The sequence below is a fragment of the Arvicanthis niloticus genome, chromosome 3 (assembly GCF_011762505.2).
Source record: "Arvicanthis niloticus isolate mArvNil1 chromosome 3, mArvNil1.pat.X, whole genome shotgun sequence".
Lineage (NCBI taxonomy): Eukaryota > Metazoa > Chordata > Mammalia > Rodentia > Muridae > Arvicanthis > Arvicanthis niloticus.
In genome coordinates, this window is record NC_047660.1 from 112,758,455 (window position 1) to 112,784,482 (window position 26,028).

The following is a 26,028-nucleotide window of genomic DNA, read 5'->3' on the forward strand; positions in this document are numbered from 1 at the left end:
ATAGATTTTTCTTAAATATAGCATAACCATGATGTTGTAAAGAGCTATCAGTGAGGAGGTATAGTTCCAAAGTCATTCGGCTTCTTTTTAAATGCTAATCACCCTGGTTAGCAGGATGGATTGCATTAGAGATGCTTAGTCATTCTTGAATATTTCATACAGTAATCAATAAAATATACAAATATATGGAATGTTTTTGTTTTATAATACTTTATATTTTATTATATCCAGTTCAGTAATAAGTTCTAATCATTTTATGTTTTTGTCAGGTACTGTAACATTTATAATACTGTAAAATAAAATACAAATTTTATTTATAGTCCCAAAAATATCAAGTGCCTATCTATTCAGAACATTTAAGCCAAGATGTGAGATTAAGTGACTCTCATGCCATATGATTTCGGGTAGTATATTTAAGTTAAAACTGTCTGGGAAACTTTAATGCAGATTAAATTGGTGGTATTGTTTTACTACAAACTTTGTCTGTTCAGCATTGCTGAAAGAGAGAGAAATCACAAGCCAGCAGGAAATAAAACGCCCAACTGTTTGTTCTTAGGTCAGCAATCAAGTGCAATATTTGGTGTTCGGTCAAATGAGCCACTGTCTTCCTTTCTTAATGCCCAAATCTTTTGGTCTGCATTCTTTTTAACTGCAGGCTCTTATTTTCAGGATTTGGCATGGAGTTGAGTGATAAACTTAATCACTTTATATTCCTTCCATTTTATCACTTTTGTTCTTGCAATATAAATTTTCTTTTCCTGCTGATCTATAGAAAATCTCTTGTAAAAGTTTACCAGTCAGCTAAATTCTTTAAGGTGGCAAATTACAAATGTTTTAATGTCCTTAGCTGGGAAGCATAATTAGAAAATCCATTATTAAATGTCCTATTTCTAGTTTCATGATAAATAATAACCATAGTGCTACAAAACATAGTCTTTAAAATATTAAAATTATAGATTTGAAAACTATGTTAATAATTTACTGGGTATCTGGAGCAGCATTTCGCAACTTTAACCCCAATCTCCCTTATTACTTAATGGTAAAAAGAAAGACAAGGAACCTGATAGCATGCTGTAGTATTAGAGAATAGAAACAGTGTAGAACAGTTTAATGGTGAAGGCCTAAGCAGTCCTCAATACTTATTGAGTGACTACCATCTGATTGTTATTTTGCGGGGAAGATGCGTGTTTAAATCTGGCTAGCTATGAATTTTGCCTTAGAAACCATGAAATATAAGAAACAAAGGCTTTTATGTCATGCATATCAGGCAATGGAGGACAGTGAATCCTCACAGAAGGGAAGTAAAGGGATTCCTATAAGTTCTCCATGTTTCTGCCTTGAGAGTTTCTAGGTCATAGCGTTGGTAGGGAAAGTCAGGTGACTCACAGTGGGGCTGAGATTTGGAGGAAAGGTTAAAATACTAAAACCTTGTGAAGATGCCACCTCTCTCTCTCTCTCTCTCTTTCTCTCTCTCTCTCTCTCTCTCTGTAAGAGAGAGCACTAAAGATCTATTCAACGGGACATTTATTGATTACAATGTTTGCTTGAGGGAATTCTGTGAAGGTAAGAAGCTGCTAGAGGATAAAATGACCTGGGGAAACGACATTATGCACAATAAGGCATCAACTGCACCACGTGAAGGATTTTGTTTCAGTAGCAGGAAAATAATTGTCCTAGACTGAGTATTGTTATGGTCTTGCTCAACCAATCTTAAAAGCCATGTTTAAAAAGATCAATGTTTTTGCAATCAACTGTTTGTACAAAAAAATTAAATATTTACAGATAACCAGAATGTCTTATACAAAACTATGTAGTATTTGTAATGTTTCAATTCTTAATTACCAACTGTGCCAAGAAGCATAGCTACAGGACTAAGAGCAAGGAAATAGAGCACTGTATGAAAAATATACAGAGCTTATGAAGACGTGGGGATACACCGACAGGAATGTTTCAAACAGGTGTAGATGCCCTTTTATATTGATAAATCTTAAGTACAAACAAGAAAAACACTTAGAATACAAATATCACCTACAGAGGTAAAACAGTGAGATCTGAACATGAACATGTCCACAATGATTGGCAGAGCACATGTTGCAGAAGAGTAGTGCGCTAGAAAAGCAAACAGCAGATTCTCTGCAAAACGAGAAACAAAAGTCATGAGCCACGAGGACAACTTTCAGTCTTTCCTTAATGGAAATATAAAATATTGGAATAAACAGATTTCTTGGAAAGTATGAATCTTTAGGTCCAAAATCTTCATGAAGAATAGGCACAAGAAATACTAAATCAACATCAGACACTTTCTTGAGACACACAAACAGGAATCATCATCATCATCATCATCATCATCATCATCATCATCATCATCATCACCCTTTAAAGCCCATGGGTGAAAGCATTGTGGATTTCTAGGAGCCAAGACGGCAGCTGGCGTTTTGTATAACTAAAATCTATAAATAAGATGGAAGTAGAATCCCATCTTCAAAATATTGAAAGAAATAAAACACAAATAACCCAATGCTACAAACCAGTTATCTCTGAAGTCTCAAAGTTAAAACTTTTAGAAATGAAAATGGCTTAATGAATCCGCCAGTCATTTTTTACTACAAGAAATAATAAAATAAGCAACTCCAACAGAAGAACGAGTGTAGAAGGAAATGTTGTTTTACAATACAGAAGTGGATTAAAAGTTACTCCTTGGATGAATGCTTGACTCCTGCTACTTCTGGTTATGAGATAGTTTACTTTTGAGACAAAATAAAACTAACTACTGAAAAGTAAAATGTCATAAAATATAAACAAATTCTATGATGGTCTTGATTTTGGTTTTTCTTACAGATTATGACACTACATATGAGGAGGAGTAAGTACTGCCTAAAGCGTAAGTTTGAAAAGTTAAAGGTACATTTAAAACTCCAAAACCAATCATTAAAATAACAGAATGAGTAATTGCTGCTTGCCAACCTAAATGTTGACAAAAAGGAATTTAATACTGGATTTATCTGAAAGAAGAAAGAAAAGGGAGAAATGGAGGAAGTAGGGATAAGCATAGATGAAGTAAAAGATTTAAACTTAACTGTCTCAATAGTTACATCAAATACAAATGTAGCTATACTGCAATTGCAAAGCAGAGCCAAATGGATTATGTTTAAAGGATTGAACTATATGGAATCTGCAGGAAAATAACTTCACACACACACACACACACACACACACACACACACACACACACCCCTTCACACTCTTATTGCTCAACTATATAGAAGAATAAGATCATAGCATTTGTAGGAAAATGAGTGGATCATAATTTTTAAGTGAAAAGAGTCAGATTTTAAAAGGTATTTTCATCTTTTTTTCATATGACAACACTCACAAAGAAGACTAACTTCTAACAATTACCATTGGTAAATTCTATGAAATAATTTATGACTAGTGCCAGTTCTACACACACTCTTCTAGAAAGTCGAAAAGGAGGAAAAACTCTCACAGTTAATTATATATGAGTCAGCAATGCCTTGATATTCAAAACTGGGAAAACCATAAACAGTAAAGAATACAGAGTAATATGATTATATTATTTGTAAGACTGGATAATAAAATCTTGGAAAATTGTAAGCAAATTGAATACAACTATAAAAACTATGACTAAGTGCAGCTTACAACTTGAATGCAATTTTGACTTAAAATTTGAGATTAGTAAAATCACTATATTAATTTAGAAAACAATATATGACCATTTTACAAAAAAAAGTACTCATAAAAACTATCTCTAGGTAAATGAAATTATCTAGGAAAATCTCAACTTCCTGCATCAGAAAACTACAAGCATGTCTTGTTTACTGCTCTAGCTGCTGCTATAACATGTATGAGAAGCCCTAGCAAGGGCAATGAATATGAGATCGGATCTCCAGATGGGTGTGCAGGCAATGGAACTGTAGTTTTTCACAGGCAACATGTAGAAAATCAAATAAAATCTACAAGTAAACCCACTGGATTCAGTAATTCAGTTTAGAAGTATTTTAGGACCCATTATCAATACATTAATATAAATTTACTTTAACATATTAGCAGCAAATATAGAAGATGCACATTCAGAAAGATTAAAGGTAGTGGAGAAAGGAATAGCATTGTGGAGGACGGAAGTGCAGTAGAGGGATAAATAACACCAAAGGCCTTAAAACAAGCCACATATAAATCTACTGCAAGAGAAGCTTCATAAATTTGTATACGTATATATAAAATAGTTTAAATGGTGTTATGTTATAATGGGGGAACAACAGCCACATGGTACCAAATAAAAACTCCAGCACCAGCAGGTGGATTACTTATTTCAGAGTTGACATTGCTAATGTTCTTAGTTACTCCCTAGCAGTTGATGTTAAGACTCCATTTTGGAAGATGCCATATCCTTGAGTCATCAACATGGAGAAATCAAGTGAGTTGTGGCTTAGAAGTTTCATTCTTAATGGATATCTTCCATGGTGCTAGAAGGGCTATGTGTGCTATTGGAGGAGAAAAGCAATCATTAGTGTCACCCAGCTGTGAACCTTGCAAGGCACAGTAACAATCTGCCTATGTGCCTGTTGTTACAATAGTGGCGTGAAAATTATAGGACTCACCAAAGACTTTCTGATCTGATTTAAGATATGGTTCACAAGATAGAACATGTACCTGGCATTGTTAATGAAGCCAAAAACTTGTGATTGGATAGGTCCTAGAGGAAGTTCTACTCCTTATCTGCTAAATAGATATATCAATAAAATAACTCTTACTAGCTTATTGATATACCATACATAACTACACCACTCAACCATCATCAAAGCTTCTTTTTGTCAACAGCAATCAATACAGAGACCCATAAGTAGTCTATGTGGTTAAGAGACTTTGGCATACTAGCCCTAAATGGGATATCTATATGAGATACCTGTATTACATCCTTTCCCTCAAGGCTCAGGAATCTTCCTAGAAGAGAGGAAAAATTGTAAGAGCCATAGATGGTAGAGGACCAAGAAAACAGTCTTTTCTAGATATAAACAGGGCACATAGGAACCTATAAGCAATTGTGACAGTATACACAAGTCCTATTCAAGTTCAAGCCAAACAAAATCCTAGTATGAGCAGGAGAGGTAAGCACCCTTATGTTAAAAACCATGTGCAGTCACCAAAGGCAGACCCTGATGTGGATGCCAGTAAGTGCATGCTGACTGGAGCCTGACTCCTTAGAGACCTGCTAGAGCCTGACATATTCAGAGGCAGCTAACCATCAGGACTGATCATGGAGTTCCCAATGGAGGAGTGAGAGAGAAGACTGAAGGAGCTGAAAGGATTTGTGGCCCCATGGGGAGAGCAATAATACCAACCAACTAGAGCTCCCAGGGTCTAAACCACCAACCTGGGAGCATATAGGGAGGGACCCATGTCTCCAGCTGTATATGTAGGGGAGGATGGCCTTGTCGGGCATAGGTGGGAGAGGAGGTCCTTGGTCCTGTGAAGGCTGGATACCCAGTGTGGGGGAATTTGAGGGTGGGGAGGTAGGAGTGAAGGTGGGTGGGTGGGGGCCCATCCTCATAGAAGCAGGAGGAGGGGGGATGGGATAGGGGGTTCCTGAGAGGGGGAAAATGGGGTAAGGAGATAACATCTGAAATGTAAATAAAATATCCAATAAAAATGGGGAAAAATGAAAACAAAAGAATTATTGGCATTTGATAGGTGTCAGTAAAGGCAGAGTCAGTTTTCTTTAAAGGTGTGGCCTCTCAGACATTAATCATACTCCAGGTCAGGCTACAAACCCAGGAGTAGTTGATCAACAAAAACTTTACTTGAGTTTAAAAGGAAGGGAAAGTACCTGAAGTTGAATTGGTAGGAAGGTGGGTGGAATTGGGAGCAATTGTTGGGGAGAAGGTGAATATGATTGAAACATATGGTATAAAATTCACAAATAATTAATACTAGTATTTTTTTTAAGTGCAAAGCAGTGACAATAGCATTAAAGACAAAACAAAATGCAACACTTTGGGATAAAATGGACCATAGATACAAAAGGTCTATGTACTGAAACTTTGGGATAAAATAGATAACAAAATGGTGCTGAGAAAAAAACAAGAGAACTATAAAAATAAAAAAGAATACCATCTTCACAAATAGAAAGATTGGGCTCTGCTAAGACAGATAGGTTAAATGCAAAATTTTTTTTTTTTTTGAGGATAGAAGTGAAGAAGTAGTTCTAAAATTTCTGTATAAATTCAAATACCTAGAATAGCCAAAACAACTTCAGATGAATAGATTGTAGTGTTCTGAAAGATTTGCAAAAATATGAGGTGTACATTATTTATATGTGGGCATCTGCAAACATATTTTATTGTCATTATCAATATATACGTGAAATAACAAGTGCTCTCATTCACAACTGAACTGTAAAAGGATCATAAATATAAATGAATCAAACTCAGTTAGAATCTCAAACTGTAACAGGTAAAAAGTTGAAGAAACATAATTTTTGACCTAGGAATGGGCCAAGATTTCTAGACTATAGATGAAAGCACAGTTTATAAAATAAAGCATTGATAAATTGGGTTTCATCATAATTTAAAAAACTTCTGTTCTTCTGATAATATTAATGATTGGCTTCAAATGAAACACGAACAGCCAGACAAGCTAGAGCTTTTTTTTTTTTAAAGCCCAGTTCCAGCATATCTATGATCCCTATCAATTCCACAGCAAGAAATAACACTGCGTAGAACAAAAAAGAGAAAAATAAAAAGAAAGAAAGAAAGAGAGAAAAAGGGGGTGAGGTATTTGAACAGAAATTTCACCTAAGATACCTGGGTAGAAAATTAGCACATAAAAGATCCCTCCCATCCCCAGTCCCTAGGGAAATGGACTTAACAGCACAGTGAGGTAACAATGGGACTTGACTGGAAAGGCTAAAGTGAAACAGCACTTATGGTCTCAAGCATTGCTGATGATGTGCAGAAAATCATTCTCACACACATTCTCATGGAAATTTGAAATGTTACAGCCACTCTGTAAAATTTTGAAAAAAAAAAAAAAAAGTTAAGCCATACATCAACTCTACAACATAGAGTCCTAGAATTCTAGGTATTCTTATAACAGAAAAGAAACAGGCACAGTGGCGCAAAACTGTATTCTCAACACTTGGAGAATGAATGAAGGAAGATCAGTGTTCAAGGCTATCCTCAGCTACATTCAAGTTCAAGGCCAGCCCGAACACCCCACCTCAGAAACAAAACAAACAAGGCAAACTAAACAACAACAACAATAGCAACAACAACAACAAACCCATGTATATATGCAAAGATATGTATGGGGATGCTTATTACAGCTTTATTTGTAATAATAAAAAACTACACATCTCCTAAGTGAATAGATACTTTCCAGGTATCTGTAGCTATACAATGGAGGAAATATTAAGCAATTAGAAACGAGTGAGCTACATGCTGGCTGTAGCTGCCTTTCACAATAATTGTGCTGACTGAGAGAGGCAAGGTGAGAGCCCACAGTGAAAGATTCTAGAAAAAAAAAAAAAAAAGTCCTAGAAAGTGAAGAAGGATGTATGAAGCTTAAAACACTGCTTGAGATAGAAACAGAGCTAGAGAGAGAGGTTACCACGGGGTTGTTGGAAGGACTGGAACTGATGGGTTCATGATCTGTTTTGATTATGGTAAAAGATTTCCTGGTACACATGGATCAAAACGTCTAGTTGCCTGCTTGAAAATGTAGTTATTATCTGATAATTGTATCTCAATAAAGCTGTTTAACAAGATGAAAATTTATTATCATCATCATCATCATTATCATTATTTGGACAGGGTCTCTCTGCATAGCTATGGATGTCCTAGAACTCCCTTATGTAGACCAGACTGGACTGAAGCTCACAGAGATCCACCTGCATCTGACTCCTGAGTGCTGGGATTAAAGTCATAGGCAACTATACCTGCTGATTAAAGTACTTTTAAATGTAATCATGACTTTAACACATTCTTTGTTCATTCCTGGTCTTACTCTAGAGAGAATAATCCTATCAGAACACTGATTTCTTTATCACAGGGCAATGAAAGCCTCCATAACGAGTCTGTGGTCATCGTGGCCAATGTCATGTTATCTTTGCTTTCTATACTATGCTTTCTCGAGTGATTTTTGTCATCCTTAAAACTATCTGTTGCACTTACCCCTTAATGATCACGTGTTAATGAATACAAAACGGTGTGATCACTGTTAATGATCATTTTGAGCAGTTTAGTCTTAATGTGTCTACAAGGTATTACTTACAATTTGCACTTTTAGTTGTAATTCTTTTGTTCTCCTCTCTTCAACACAAATGACTATGTCTATACCAGGGTAACTTCCCTGCCTCATGTTGCTCCTTGCCCTGTTGCCATTTACTCTTTGGTGGTAAGTGTGTGTGTGTGTGTGTGTGTGTGTGTGTGTGTGTGTAGGGAAATCATTTTTGCTCTTCCTGTTTCCTCCACACTTTTCATTTGGAGAACAGACTTCCTATTGTGTAAGCCCCTCAAGCAAAGCTTAGGGTTCTGAATAATGAGCACCACACCTGGGAAGCTTCTGACAACGCAGATGATTGGGTACCATGCCTATAAGGCCTGATTCAGATTGGTTGGTTCTGAGGTTTGCATATTAAATGGCAGCCAGGGAGTGCTGCTGCTGCTGCTGCTGCTGCTGCTGCTGCTGCTGCTGCTGCTGGCCTGATGCTACACATTAGGTACCGCTGATGAAGACCTTGGCCTTTGGAGTTTGAAAGAGCAGAGAACAAGTCACAGTAACATTCCTAGGGCTATTTACCTACTTTAGCATAGATTCCATTTCTTGCTCTGCAAATTAGTGATTACACTGACTTCCTTTCCATAAGATTGTTGCAAAGCTTAAATCTATTAATACTTTTGATGCCCTAGGTATAGTAAATATCCTCATATAGTAGATGAGGCCTGTTGTTCCAGTTAGTAGCCTTACATTACTGTTACTGGAACACGCATTTTGAATATACTTAACGAGAGAATCCATTTTCCTTGCTAAATGTCTCAACAGACATTCCTTTTATTCCCTTTTCTTAGAATACTCTGTTCCCTGACATTCCCTTTAGGTTCCTAGATCTGATGTTTTGTCTGGACGTCTCTATATGACCTCCTTGCCATCTAGGCTGGACTTTCCCCTCTATGTAAACCAATTGAGGCGATTTTTAATGGGAAATATATATATAATTAAAACCTAGTATTTTAAATATCCAGTATCTTAGTTATTTCTCCAAATGTTTGTATAATATTGTGAGCATGTTAGAAATGGAAGAGGTTGGGAGTCAGATAGTATTCTGCATGTGTAGACACACACGTGCCGAATGGAAAGGGCATTTTGATAAATCCAGTTGCTTTTCAGTTCATCTGGGGTGACTTTTCATAGGGGGGGCTGGTTACTTCATTCAACTCAACCATGATTGCATTTATTGAGGTCTGAAATAGAGTCTAAGTTTTTAACCATCAATTTGAAGGACTCTTGGCTCGAAAGGTCTATGTGTTTTGTTCTCCCAAGCACCTCTCCTCCTGTGTTGCTGTTCATGGTCACCTTGCATCATACTTAACGAAATCATGAAGAAAATCCAAGCAAGCTCGTAAAAGCAAACAGAAACACTGAAAACTCCTCACATTTGACATGAGTCTTTTTGCCCTTCCTGCTGTCCCTACTTTAAATCCTGCCACAGGAAGAGTCTTCTACCTTATGGTTATAACACTACTTTGTTGTTTAACGATGCTGGAAGCTAACTGAGCTTGGCCTTCCAGAAGGCAGGTGTATTGCTTTATGGACCTTTCTGCAAAACACATAAAAGTGATGGGTGGAAAGAAGAGAGGATGCGGGGCTGGCTGGTTATCTACCCTGACAAACAGAAGCAGTGCAGCTTCTCTGTGCTATTGCCTCAGGAATGAGGCACCTGGAAGGAAACATGAGCAGCATCTGACCACCTCCTCTCTCTTTCATCTGGCCATAGGTATGTTTCAGAAGAGTTCTAACATTGCTGATGGATTTGCAGCAGTTCAGGGCTACACTTAAATATCAGAGATATTTGGAATGGCTATATACTTCAGCCACTACAATTTTTGTATGGCACAGGAAGCATTGCTTTAACAAGCTTCCTTTGTTTCTGCTTTATGTCAGAGTCTGACTTACTTTCTACTTGTCTAGTTAGTTGTCTAGAACTAAATAGTATCTCCCACAATCACTTACCTTTCTTCATCTTGACATATACATAGATTCTGTGAATTTGCTTCTTATTTTCATGCTGAGTCTGGGTGATTTTATTCAACAATGTTGAAATATACACTTGCTATCTCCTCATCAAATGCTCACCACTTTATTAACTCTTGAAAGAAATCCAGTCAGGCATTATGTGATATTATCTGATATGACTAAGATACTGAAAAGAAATGAGCTCAAACCACCCTAAGTCCCCCCTCTCTCTTGTATGCATGGGGGATATTCACACTTATAATCTAGTTCATTTGTAAGATATTTTTTAATGTCCCTAAAGATTTGAACAAAAGACTAAGGCTTTGAATACTGATGCCATTCATTTAGTTACATGTATTTTCTTGAAGTTGAGGAATCTTGGGCTTGTCCAATGACTAACTTATAAAACAGAGGCAAGCACAGTTAGTTTTTTTTGGAGAAGAAAACATCCTAGATGGCAGGGAGACCAGTTCTGGAGAAGAAAGCATACATGGGTGAGTTGGCATAGAGTAAGTCAAGGGACAATTTGGGTGAGATGCTATATTGTGTTCTAAGGGGCAGAGGATTCTGGGAGACAGGTATTGAGAAGGATGTCTGCTGATAACATATGCTGAGGTAAGTGTTTGCCCTTTTCACGTGTTTTCTCAGTTCCCGGTGTAATGACGATAATTAATCTAAGAACTACTAAATGTAACACTGGCTCTCATTTATCAGGCCCTTAGCCTTATATATTCGAGGATGCTTCAGTCATTAATGCACTCAGTCTTTATAATTAGATAAAATACATCATTAAGAAGAATGCTAGCTAAACTGTGTCATTAATTTTGCACTAAAATGACTAACACATTACATGAAGTCTGTACTTAACTGGGAGAGGGTTTATGTATCTGTAGTGGGTTTATAAAGCAGTAAAATTTCAAGCTACACCTGATTTCATGGGGGCAACCAGCTTCTTTTTTCTAGATTTTCTTGCTATGTCTCCTGTCAGTTGAGACATTCAGACTAGCCCTTTGCTAAACCAAACTACATTCAATTACCTTCCTTCCCACCATAAAATGTATCCCAGGCTCCTCTGTATGAAACAGAAGACATTCATGTTTCAAAAGCTAAAGTAACTTGGAAAAAAATTGTAGTTCTTTAATCAGGTAGAATGTAGAAATTTATTCATATTTGTATCACCAAAAAATATGTACTTTGTGAGGGAGTTGGACCCATTGTTCTAAGTAATATGTAGAAAAAATTCAAATTCTCCCTGTATATTAGGGAAAATATGGTGAGGAAAATCAGCTTATCTTTGCACTTACTGGCCTTCTATTCTGCATTGTCTTTAGACCAGGTAGTCTCAACAGTCTTAGAAGTCTTACAAGAGGTGTCTCAGTGGAAAAATGAATGTGGTGTTAATTTTTATTGTGTCAACAGCATAGAGTAAGGCTTTTAAAATCTAGTTTGATGATGAATTAAAAGGTAATTCTGTTGGTGTAAGATAATATAAACATCAATGTTTCCTTTCATATTTTGGAGGATGTTTTATGAAAGAAATTGGGAATAACTGTTTGTGGCTGACTAAAGTAACCATGCAGTTTATTCTGTTTTGCCGTCTACTTTACAGGAATATGGTAATTCTGACTTTTGGTGGAGGAGTTAGACAATGCAGACTTTGACTTTGCCTACGGACGTGTTTTCAATCTGAACTGTTTAGAGGTCTCTGTTGCCAATGGATATGTACTATGCAGTTCCCAGAGAGGGACTTCATCTCTAGAGTGTGTTTGCTTTACAACTGTGTAATGCTTGGTACTAATTGTCTATCTAAGAGGAAGTGAGAAAATATTAGGTTAAGGTGAAAGACATGCACTCAATGAAAACCTATTTTTCAAAATAGTTTCATGAGAATGCAAATGGATATACTTAAGTGAATATTTCAGCAATTTCCCTAATAGGTGCATGAAATGGGCAATGGAGCTTTTCTCATGCTCAAAAAGGAGTCTTATAGAGGAGTTGAAAAGTCAAGTGGTGGAAATTATTATTGGTTAATTAATTTATAGAGTACAAATTATGACAAGGAATAACAGCACAATCTCCACTAAGTGACACATTGTTAATTATTAATCACAAAATTATAAGGACAGGAAAATATTGTGTTATCTTGGCTGTTTTTTTATTTATCTTTTAAATAGTAATCTTAGATTACAAGAATAATATACATTTATTGTAAGAACTTAAGCATTAATATTTTCTATATTTTCTTCCAGCATTTTAAAATAAAATAGAGTCTCTTATGTACTCCTTACCCTTCTATCTATCTATCTATCTATCTATCTATCTATCTATCTATCTATCTATCTATCTATTATCTATGTATCTATCTTCCTATTTATCATCTATCATCTACATGTCTTTCTTTTTCCTTTCTTTCTTTCTCTCTCTCTCTTTCTTTCTTTTTCTTTCTATTGACCTATCTATCTTCTCTCTATCATCTGTCTATTATCTATCTATGTAACCATATACACTTAGCTGACTAGTTTACTAATACACTGTGCATATCCCTATTTTCAGGAGAGAGATAGCCTAATTTTTTTCTGTGCTATAATATGTAAGCATCTCTTAGTACATCTGTTGATACAGTATAGTTTAATTTACTTTTAATAACTTAATCTTTACTGATTTATTTTTGTTATTAATTAGAAGACATAGGCTCCATTTATGGCATTTTTATAAATAATGTTTTTGAGCAGCCCTGCCTCACACTCTTCCTTCCTCATGTAGCAGTCTCCATATCCCATGTATTCTACTCCAACTCATGGACTCTTTCTAGTTTTATAACCTATATGATGCCAAATCTACTCAAATATGTAAATATTAAAATATTAAAATTATGGTCTGTGTGTGAAAAGAAACAGGTAGCACTTGTCTTTTTGAGTCTGGGTTACCTTACTATAATAATTTCCAGATTCATTAATTTTCTTAAAATTATCATGTGTAATTTCCTTTTTAATAGCTCCATTAAATGCAATTGTGCATGTGTGCCACATTTTTGTCATCAGCTTATCTGTGAGCATACTTGTGGTAGGACTCAGTCCCTGGGTATTATCAAATGTCTGGTATTCGTAAAGATCCCAAGTTTTCCAAGTATGTTCTGTCTTGAAACAGCTTCATAGTAAAAATCACTATGCAGACACTTTAATTCCTGGAAATATCATTTCTAGATCAAGGAGCCATTTATGTTTGCTGCCTTTCAGAAAGGAAATGTCCTTGGTCCAGTCAGCTGTATTTGTAGTCCATTACATCCATCTGTTCCAAAGCTAGCTAATGCTTCCTTTTAATGGATGTGGCAGCATCCATAGAACTATACCTTACTTGATTCACAATTATATTTTTCTTATTTTTAACTCTTCATTTGATTCTATATTTAGGAAGACTTAAAGTCTTCTGACAAGTTGACATATAATTAGTTTAAAATTATTTCATGATTTCTTTTTTAATTTAAAATTTAAAGACAAATAAAATTTATTTTTCTATAATAGAGTAGGTAGAGCTGTAATTTTATTTTAAAAATAATGACTATATTTGGGAAATGACAATCGCCCCTTTCCACCAAATACTTGTGGATCTATCATATTGATTATATATTAAATTTTGATACCTTCTATGATGATTTATCTTGATCATCAATCTGACAGGATTTAGAGTTGCCAAGGAGACACACTACTTAGTGTATCTGTAAAGTGATATTCAGAGAGTTCAAACTCCAAGAGGGAATTTTTCTATGTATGTGTGTGTCACAGTCACATGGGCAGGGGAGTCAAGCTGAATGAAATTAAAAAGTGTGGGTCTCTACATCATCCATTGCTTTCTGTAATGTGACCAGCCTCTTCACAGCCTCATGACCAGGTCTTTACCACAATCATGAACTATATCTTCTCTTTACTCCAGGAGCAGAAATAACCCCTTCCTTTAAGTCACTTTTTGTCAAATAATTGACCACAGTAAGAAAACTAAGGATAAACCTAGGTGACTTTACCACACTCTATTCATTTTTATTTTTTGATTTCACATTTGAAAGTCTGATATCACATTTGAAAAGTAAAAATTATAGTTTTATGCATTATTTTTCTGTAGTATTAAGTTAACTTCCACTCTGCCACCAAATGTATCCTCTATGTCCATGGATCAGATGTGGTAGTATATATAACTGTAACCCTAGCATGTGGGAGGCAGACAAAGGAGGATTGCAAGTTCAAGGTTGGCATTGGCTACATATACACACCCTATCTCCAAAACCAACCAACCAACCAACCAAAAAACCTAAATACTTTATCAACATATAAAATTATTATGTAACATAGAAAATTTGATATTTCTTTTCAATTTATTATAAGAGAATTAGGAATATAATTTTTCTCATCATGACCTACTTATTATATTTTAATTACTATTTATTTATTTAAGTATTTATATATTTGCTGTGTATGTGTGTGATCATATGTATGTGGTATATGTGCACGTGTATGCACCATGGTATGTGTGTGGAGTCATAGGATAACTTGTAGGAGTTAGTTCTTTCCCTCAACAATATGGGTCTCAAGAATTAAACTCAGGTTTGTAAGCTTGGCAGGAAGTATTTGTGTCAGATGAGCCATGTTGCTGGACCTGTTTTATTATATTTTATAGCACTTAATAAGCTATTGTGACTTTAATTAAAATGATCCTAAAACATGGTTATTTGTATATTATTCACACTTTTGATCTAAAATGAGATCTGATTGTTGGTTTTAAGAAATAAAATTCAAACCTATAGTTATGAAAGTTTATGAAAATTTCTCATTAGTCAGAAACACTATGAACAAAGTTATTTATTTAGGACCTCATATATGTGGGATTCCTTAGGCAGAATGTGTATGTGCTTGAATTTTATATGTATGTATTATCTTCTACAGGGTTACAACAGTTTGAACATCCTTCAATAATGTGGAAGACAGCCCATTTCACTTAACATAGTAGATTATCAAATTCTTGGCTTTAAATCACAGGGGAAAATTAAATAAATAAAAAATTTTCATCTTCTTTCTTGTAAGTATACTTGAATAAGTCAAATATTAATAGGACAGTTTTTTGTATGTTATTTCTTGTGAAACATGTTTTCAATTGTTTGCCAATCTTAAGTATAGTGACACTGGACTTTTTTTTTAAAATGAATTTCTAGTTATCCTTTATATAAGCAAGAACTCCTTGTGATATTGAGATTAATTTTTGTTCTAGCTTTAAATTTATATATGGTATTTTTGTGTGTTTTTACACAAGGTAGAGATTTTATTTTGTCACTTCAAGATTATAAATCAATTTGCACAGGTTTTTGTAGTACATTTACACAATGGAGTATTACTCAGCTATTAAAAACAATGAATTCAAGAAATTCTTAGGTTCACCGATGGAACTAGAAAATATCATCCTGAGTGAGGTAACCCAATCAGCAAAGAACACACATGGTATTTACTCACTGATAAGTAAATATTAGCCCAAAAGCTTGAAATAGCCAAGTTTCAATTCACAGACCACATAAAGCTCAAGAAGAAGAAAGACCAAGATGCCTCGGTCCTTCTTAGAAGGAGTAACAAAAATACTCAGTGGAGCAAATATGGAGACAAAGTGTGGAACAGAAACTGAAGGAGGGGCTGTCTGGAGACCATTTCACCTGGGTATCCATCCCATGTGCAGTCACCAAAGGTGGACACTGTTGTGGATGTCAGAAAGTGCATGCTGACAGGAGCCTGAAATAGTTGTCTTCTTAGAAGTCTGTCAGAGCTTGACATATTTAGAGGCAGATACTCACAGCTAACCATTGAACTGATCAAGGAGTTCCCAATGGAGGAGTTAGAGTAAAGACTGAAGGAGCTGAAAAGATTTGTAGCCGCATGAGGAGAGCAACAATACCAACCAACCAAAATTCCCAGGGTCTAAACCACCAGCCTGGGAGCACTTAGGGAGGAACCCATGGCTCCAGCTGTATATGTAGGGGAGGATGGCCCTATCAGGAATAGGTAGGAGAAGAGATCTTTGGTCCCATAAAGGCTGGACACCGTGTGTGTGGAAATTTGAGGGTGGGGAGGTGGGAGTGTCGGGGTAGATGGGGGCACATCCTCATAGAAACAGGAGGAGGGGGGATGGGATGGGGGTTTTCTGGGGGGGGTGATAAATGGGGTAAGGGGATAACATCTGAATTGTAAATAAAATAGCCAATTAAAAAGAAGAAAAAATGAAAATTATTTATAATTAATGACTGAAGATATATAGGAATGGAGTTTGGGTCTGCACAAACCTACTAAATTGTTGGGTGGATAATGCAAGTGTGTATAATTCCAGATGTGGAAGGTGGAGACAGGGAATCCCCAGATCATGCTATCCAGAGAGCCTAGACATACCTTTGAACTCTAAGCTTGATTGAGAGACCTTTCCTCAATGAATAAAGAAGATCCATAAAGAATAACACCAACCTTAGACACACATGTGTATGTGCATCCAGAGTATGCATACTACACACCCACATACACACATGCACACACACACACACATACACGGATGTGATGAAGATATAAAAATAAAGTTATATTTAATCTGATGAAATGTGTCCTGAATTATAGGATATAAATTTAAAATTATCCAAACTATCCAGTTGTTCTAACACATTTCTTCTACAGATCATTTCTCCTGAAATTTCAGATGTGAATTTATCATGTGCAGAATTTTCACTTGTAATTAAATTCATTTATAAACTTTTAATTATATCCCATTGGTATTTCTGCATTGACCATGTAGTTTTATTTTAATGATATATATTTTATTATATTGTACCTACATATATAGAAAGCTACATATTCCTTTTGTACCTTGCCTGTTTACTAAATTCTACTATATTTAGAATTTCATTTTTGTATGTTTCCAAGTATATAATTAAATCATTTGTATATGAAAATTTTACCCGTGTTAACCTTTGTTTCTCTATGTCCTCATTTTCTGATTGTCTTATCTCATTCAAATCCCATGTGAACCTCTCACATTTATCTGAAAATCCCTACCTCCCTAATATCTATTTCTAGCTCTGCCTCTCATTTCTCTATTATATATCTTTATGTCCTTACTATGTATCTACTTTAGATTCAACATCTACTATCTATGCATTATACACTATCTCTCTACCTAACTACCTATCAACTATCTGTCATCTATCATCTATCTATCTGTCTATCGGTCATCTTTAGCAGCAGCATTTAGCTAGCATCATCTACCTGTCTATCATCTGTCTAAAATGTCAAGTAAAACTCATGTCCTCTTATAGGCAATTTCTGCAGGGGGGGGGGGTGTCATTAGTTTTCACCTATCAAACCTATGTGTTCCTTTCAGATGAGGTCAATGTATATTAACATATCAAAAATAAATATAAGTAAATATAAATATAATGAAACAAAACTTTACTTTATAAAGATGTTTGGTCCATTTTTGGAGGTGGTTATGGGACTGCAGAAAGGTAGATAGGCTGGAGAGATGGCTTAGTGGTTAAGAGCACTGACTGCTCTTTCAGAGGTCCTGAGTTTAATTCCCAGCAACCACATGGTGACTCATAATCATCTATAATGGGATCCAATGACATCTTCTGGTGTATCTGAAGACAGTGACAGTGTACTCAAATATATAAAATAAATCTTTTTTTAAAGGTAGAAATAAGATTTTTCTGTCTATTTCAGGCTGGCCTTAAATTCATAATCCTCCTGGTTTCTCAGAGCTAGATCTGAAAAAATATTTTACTTAATGTTGTTGTCGATAGCTTTGCTGGCTTTTATATAATATCCTTAACTTTATAAAGAAATGATAACATAACATATTTTAAAAATTTAGAAATAATGTTAACAATTGCCAAATATACCATAAATTCTACTTGATAAGAATGAGTAATTTTAAAACCTGCTGCTAGTTTGTTTGCTAACAAAATATACAACACCAATCTGACAATCTCTGAAGACAAGTTTTTGTGAATCTACATGAAAATTAAGACATGATTAAAACTTGACCTAATCATATGTAAGATTCATTACCATTATTCAATACCTTTAATATTATTATATATTTTTGTAGAAATTGGATGTCATTCATTGAAGAATGTTACTTTACACCACTACTGATATATATAGCTTATAAGCTGTATTCTCCAGTAAAATCTATGGACTAAAGATATTAAACTTAAATTTAATTATTGTATTTTTATTTTAGAATTTTACTTATAACCATGAATATAGTTACTTTTACTTTTAGTTTGAAATCTTTGGTTTTCTTCAATCAATATTATTCCCCTTTGCAAAAAGAGACGCTTTCTTCTTGCATAGTCTCTGGAAGAGCTTAATGGTATTTAAATTATCTTCTTAAACACTTGATGAAAACTTTAAAATATGAAAGTATAATAGGTACATAAAACATTCACCAAATAAGAAGGCTCATGAAATGATGGTCAAAGGTCCCTGCTTTCACATCTCTCGTGCTGTTTCCTCTGCTGGTCAAAATTGAATCACAGTTTAAAAGTTGGTGTCCATTTTTTCCAGAACTCTTATTACATGATGCATAGAAATAATAAAAGAATTTACTTAGACTCAAATTGGATTAATAATAAGGTGAGCCTGAGCATTGTTTATATTTTGGAACACCATTATATTTGTGACTTTCCATATAATTCTGCTTTATTTTTGTCATGATCAGTGTGTGTTTACTGCATCAAAGATATTAGCTCTTTTCCCTAAAAGTAACTATTGAATCATAAATCTATTACCCTCCTCCCTCTTCCTCTGCTTCCCTCCTTCCATCTGCCTTTTTTCTCTCCCCTCTCCTTTTTCTCTCTCTGTAGGCATTTTTGCATGTGTGTGTGTGTGTGTGTGTGTGTGTGTGTGTGTGTGTAAATCAGAATTTTTTACATCATGTGTAACATCAAATTCTTTGAGAGCAGGTCTTCTGCTGGAGCTGAAATTTACCAGTTCAGTTAGTCTCGCTGTTCAGTGAGCTCCAGGGATCTGCTTGTCCTCACCTCCTTAATGCCTGGATATCAGGTGCCCAGGGCTGTACTCAGCTTTTCCCCTGGGTACTGCAGATCCAAACACAGATCCTTAGGCTTGTATGGAAAGCATTTTACCAACAGAGCTACTTCCCTATCTCTCATCATAACCATTCTACTATACAATTAGTTAATTGTGTTTCTATTCCCATACAATTTAATGTATACTTAGTATATATAAATTTCAAATGTATTAAATATAGTACATGAAAAACAACAGGTATACTACGCATTGCTGTATACTACTGTTTTATAAGGATATGTCAGTAGTGTCTTTTTAAGGACTGTGATAAATTTCACTACTACACTGAAAACAACATTTCATGCTGACTTCTCACTCTTGAGATTCAGTGAAAATTTTACATATGAATATGGGATGAAAGTACACATCATATAATAATCAACTTCAAGTGACACGAAAATTTTTATAGTAAATGCTTTCTTAAAAGTTGCCCAACATTTTTTTTAACTGTTTTCTGAAGATGATGGTTAATAAGAACTGTTTTCATTAATAAAATATTGTCAATACAAAATTGGTAATGATGTCCCTGTAATTTCTGATTTCTTTTCATTAAATCTATTTCTCAATTTCTTAGACAAGATTTTCTTCTGAGAATTTTATTTATGAATTCATGTCTCATCTCATAGAATTGGTTTTTCTTTCTTTCTTTTTCATTTTATGCACTTCTGTATATGTAATAGGGCTATACTCATTCACGGTGAACCTTTAGAAGGTCTTAGATGCCATAAAGAAGTTTTCATTTCCAGTTTATATATAACGTGCCACCCTGATACACTCGATCTTTCTTTTGCCATTTCTGGCTAGCCTACTACGTGCCTTACTTTCATGACCGTAAACCTACAAGAGAGTAAGGAATATCAAGTTAAATATTTGCATAGGGCTTATGTGAACTTTAGTTTAGTTAGAAGAAAGATGGAATTACCCGCTTAGTGTGTATAGAATTACCCACTTAGTGTGTATAGAAGACTGGGGGAGGATCCTCTTTCTCCCAGTTTTTCATGAATTAAATGGTGCTTCAGAGGCATAAGTAACAACTTCCTACATTCTAGTGAAAATATAAAGTCTGTACAAATGCACTTAATCATTTTGGTACTTTAGTGATCAAGTATTTAGTAACTGCCAATATATTTTATTTGCAAAGTCATATGTTTGACATGTATAAACATGGCTTCTAAGGATTTAAAACAAAAGCATTAGGATTTATGCAAAACTCCAAAGTTGCATGAATTATAAAAGAACAAGAAGTTGAAATGAATGTTAATTTATAATAAAAAATATACATTCTTGGCTACTGACTATACATATTGATATATGATTGCTTTCCAGATATTATAATATTTATATTACACCATAAACTGAAACACTTTCTTTAGCAAATGCCACACTAATACTAATTCATTTTTGCATGTTATTAGAACAAATAGGCAACTAACCAGTAAAGAATGCTCATCCATTAGCATGGAAATGCATGTGGCAAAAGATAAGTCAAAGTATTATAACATTATGAAAAGCAGCAGATTTGGAACTTCACCTTTTTAAAAGCGAGGGCATTTGGGTTACCAACTCTTGCAAGTGTACAGAGGAAAGAGAAACAACTGTTTACCAAAACCAGGATTCGTGCGCCTATATCCTAAGTAAAAGGTTATCCTTATCTTTCTTTGAATACAATCAGTATACATATACTGCTTGGATGTTAATGTTTTCTTACTCTGATTACACGAAGAGTTTTTTAAGTGATGAACTAAACTGATGAAGAATGAAATTTTTCTCTGGCTTGCTTGTATTTATTCAGAACCACTAGACATCCTGCTTGAGATAATCGTCAAGATGAAGAAATTTAAAATTCTCCTTCATTCTTAACATAATTAGAGAGAAGTTCTAGATATTTCATACTCCCAAATTGATATTTACAAATTACATTGAGAAAAAAGAAAGGGTATCATGGTTTTTCTAGGCAACAGATGAGCTTGTATTTTATAAAATTAAGAGTACTCCTTCTGCAATAATTGTTATGGTTGGTAACTTGTTTCTTTTTTTTTCTCATTTTTTCAATGCATATAATTATGATGTTCATTTACAATCCAAGACTCTTGTAGCTTCCTCTTGCTATGTGGTTGTTTTGTTCTTTTTTTTCCCCCAAGACAATTCCTATATTTTCAGATTTTGTTATGGTACCTACCTATTTCTTTATTTTTATTGGATATCATATTTACATTTCAGATTTTATCCCCTTATCCCATTCTCCCCCTACCCAGAGCCCCCCATCCCATCCCCCCTCCTTCTGCTTCTATGAGGATGTGCTCCTACCTATTCCCCCACTCCTACCTCCCCACCCTTGAATTCCTACATACACAGACAGCGTCCAGCCTTTATGGGACCAAGGACCTCCTCTCCCACCTATGCTGACAAGGCCCTACTCCCTATATATACAGCTGGAGTCATGGGTCTTAAAAAACCAATATATTGTTGCCTTGTTTTGTTTTCTCACAAATAATTGCAAAGCAAGGATTTTTATATTAGTTGATACTAAAATTTAAGGTTAGATATGATAAATTCTATCATTTAAAATGTTTAGCTTCTATCTTTAATGCATCTTGCTTTAGTTCTAACCCAGGAAGCTAGAAAAATCAATCTTGTTATGCAAAAGGGAAATGATCTGACAGCCAAGACAATCAGCATTTATGCAAACCAAAAATATTTGTCTGCCAAAATCATCAACATCTATAAAGATTTATGAAAATGTGCAAAATGCTAAAAGACTATGTGTAAATTAGAATCTGTTGCCTGTACCTGAAATCCATAGGACATATTTTTAACTTGTGCCTTTACTTTAATCCAAGAAGACAGGAGGCATACTTTTATATAATAGTTTTTACTATAATGGACAAATTTATCTTCTAACGAAATGAGATTGGCTTACAGTGTGCTGGAATTTTCAAAACGCTCCTACCATCATGGTATTTACTTTCCCTCCAGCTCTTCATCATATGTAGCATCTGCTTCTATTTTCTTAACTGTGCTTAGAAAATTAGCAAATAAAGCATGGGCTCAGTCTGGTCATTAATAAAATATTGGTCTTAAGGGCTCTCAAAGTTCTTTTGATCAAAGTTCTTTGGCATTGACCATACTTTATATATTGAAAACAGCTGTCAAATTAATGACATGTAGTGATAAAGTCTGTTAATATTATGATATAGTGAGTGTTAGTCTTCCTTCTTATTTAAATCCAGATTAGTATCCCTTATTATTTTGAAAAAGGTTGAGTTTGTTTGGAAGTAGCAAGATAAACCAGAGATGATGCTTGCATGCAGCACCAGATACACAGCAGCAGAAATTCTCCCTGTGTTTTGTGTCATGGACACAACAGCCAAGAACCTGAACTAATAAACTTAGTATGAACTCACCAGTTATGTGACTAGGTGACTCAATTAAAGTTCCATTAAAACATGTGCAAAGAGGGTTTATTGAAAGGCAAACTTCTAATGTATGATAAGTGCAAGCTAATCTTTAGTAGTGGCATATTAAATATGACTGGTTTGAAGTGGCTATTTTAATATTTGACTAGACATGCAATCTAGATGTGGTGCAGGCATTGTGTTGGGTATCTCAGGTGATTTACCGGATGTATGCACTAAGATTGCCACCTAAACACATAAATTAGAGTCTCTAACTCTGAGAGATGCTGAGTATGAGATGCTGAGTGTGTACAGACAAGGTTTTTTTTTTTTTTTTTTCATACTTGTACTTACTCTAAAAGCACAGAAAAGTCAACAAGCGCCACCCAGAGAAGAAAATATTCTCAAGAACCTATTTAGATGGTTACTTCCAAACAACATTTTTTTCCCCTTTGGTTCAAGACTTGTCAATCCCATTTTTGAAGATTGATTGGGTAACTGAGCTTTCCTTCTTTTTATCCTTGGAGAAAATGAAAAATAACAAGTCCTTCTTTACTTTAGACTAACCATTCATATACTTTGTGACAGTTAGTTCTCCCTCGAGCCTTCTCTTCTGGACAAATTATGCTAACTCCTTCAGTCTATCCTCCCAGGTCCTATTTTTCAACCATTAAATCATCTTACTGTTCTTTCTTGTATCTTTTCCAGTTTCTTTAAACAATTTTAGAAATATGAAGTTTTAAATCGTATATCCTTGCACATACAAGGCATGCTAGAATTTCAGAGGGTTTTTATTTCTAGCCCTTGAGTCAGAGGTAGGTGGCCATGTCATATAGGTCAACTGGATAAGAAGAAAAAGAGAAACAAAACGAACAATTTAATATCTTAACATAATGAATTTATATGATCAGAAAGTAGAAGACTTATGCCCAGCAAAACATTGGAGGGGGTCATTATTAGTATTTTGGGAAGATACCAAACCACAACATTGATTTTTAAAATAATGGGAGTCCCCTTTGTTGTGTCTTTAAATAACTTGATGCTTTTTAAAAAACTAATTATTCATCTGTTAAGCATGCTAGATTGTTAAAAGACTGCTAGATGAGTTAACAAAATGTAAACATATATACATATATATGTGTATGTGTTATATACATATGTATCCTAATTACTAGGAGATAGTTACTTTACTGCATCAATTCAGTAGTAGAGCGATGACAAGTAATAGAACTATTGCCAAGCACATGCAAATGCCAAGGGGGCATTTGTGGATTTTAGGTAGCAAAGTATTTCCCCCCCTTTGGCAGGACATGACCACTAGGAAGAGTAAGATTGTATGATCTTTGCAGATAGAATGTCCTGGAGGTCATTGCCTTTCAGAGTACTCTCTAGAGCACTATGATGATTTCAGATGACTAAGACACTGTAATTTTCTCATCTATTCCATTTCATAAGGAAAAAAACGAACCTATAATATTATATACAAGCCACCTCCACATCTAGAGCAATTTCTGTGAGGACAGGGATCTTCTACTATGAAAATATAGACTATTCCCCCCCCCCCCCCACTTCAACACAAATATCAGTTTTAGTCTTTCTTGCTTGAATTTAGGTACACTTATAATTGAATTTATATCATTTGGACAACTTTAAATTTGAATCTTATTTATATCCAAACCAAAATGCCTGCCGTTTGCCCTATTCTCTGCCTTAGGATGTGCTATACACCATGAAATTTAGAAAACTTCACAGTCTTCAAAAATACAGGCAAATGCAGACACTGCAAAAATACAGTATTGTGTTCTCTCCAATAAATTATAGGGGACACAACAAAGCCATCAGATTAGAGTTCTAATTCCCCAGATGAAAAGCTACTCAATTCACCCATACCTAGTACATTTTTACTTTTAGGCTTCAGAAAAATCTTATATGCCAGCTATGCCCATATTGAAAATCCAGAGGTAGATCTTAGAGGGCTCTTGAACTGGATGGTGTACAAGTGTGAAACACTGGTGTCTTGTCCTGACCCCTCTTGAAAGCTAATATAGGGCATTCTTACCATTTTTGCAGACAGGACAACACTGCTCTGGTTCATAGATTGGGTTGACACACTCAGGAACTGCGCAGTCTGCTACAACACAGTGAACTTCATTGCTGGGCTCACAGCGACACCATTCGCATGGAGAGGGCTAGGAACAAATCTCAAATTAGCCCCTTTTCTCCTATAACTTAATGCTTGCACATTTATATGCTGTCAGAAGACAAGACAAGTGTTTAATATTGACTTTAATTCCATTTACCATGTGTTTGATTATTCCGCCCCCAAAGGAAGGCAACCTGTATATCCAAGCCAAGATGAGTTGTAAAGCACAGTCTAGGCTTCTGTAAATAGTCAGTTGTTCTGTACCACTGTTTCTACTCTGCAGAGAAGTGTCTGAACACCAAACCTGCCCATGGGCTATTTGGTTTCCAGATAACTGACTGCTTGACCTTCCTCTTTGGAACAATACAGTAGTAGAACTCATGAAATTCTTTCTGTGACTGGTCATTTCTGTGTCCTAAGAAAGATAAATTGCTAGGAAATGAGAAAATATTACATACACATTCTAACCCTTCCTATGAATGCTTGTTCAAGGCAATTTAAGCCTAAATGGCTCTTTGTCAGTGTGAATGTTATAGAAAATTTTAGCTGGGATCCAAACATCCAGATCCAGCGCCATGGCATAATTTCTGATTACCTTACACCTTGCCTGCATGCTTTGAGAAGTGAACTAAAATCAATTGACCTAAAAAGCAACAATTTAAGCAAGAGTCAAAGACTCTAACATGGAAATAGAAAAATAATTAAAATAATACAAAGCTGAAAAGAGTTTTCAACTGTACAATACTTACCAACCATGAATGAATGGATTTTCAGTTTCTTTTCTAGAAAATGCCAGAGACCCTTTCATTCTATATAGATTCCTGCACCTCTTCGTGAATCCTAGGTTTAGTCTCCTAGCATGAAAAGTTGGTGCTCTAACAAGCTACACATTGCCCACACTTTCCCAATCAACTATGTACACTTAGGAACTTCTGCCTGAAGCATGATGCTCAATTTTACACTTACAAAACTGATTTAATGAAACCCTCTTTCCATCCTCCTTGGTTACTATCCAAAATTGTGATCTGTTCCTGTTTTCTTTCAGAATCAGGTAATTTGAATAATTATCCTGTCTCAAGTAGTTTGTGTGTGACAGAAAACAGTAAATTGATTATTGTAAACATTAATT

At 35.1% G+C, this 26,028-nt stretch overlaps 1 protein-coding gene across 1 annotated transcript in view; it reads right to left on the reverse strand.

The window, feature by feature from the left end:
* The window catches only part of Vwc2l (von Willebrand factor C domain containing 2 like), a 165,814-nt gene that overhangs the window by 115,393 nt on the left and 24,393 nt on the right, over nt 1-26,028 (reverse strand). The window contains exon 3 of the mRNA XM_034498307.2: nt 24,816-24,945. Coding sequence (XP_034354198.1) covers nt 24,816-24,945 — 130 coding nt within the window. The remainder of the gene's footprint in view (nt 1-24,815; nt 24,946-26,028) is intronic.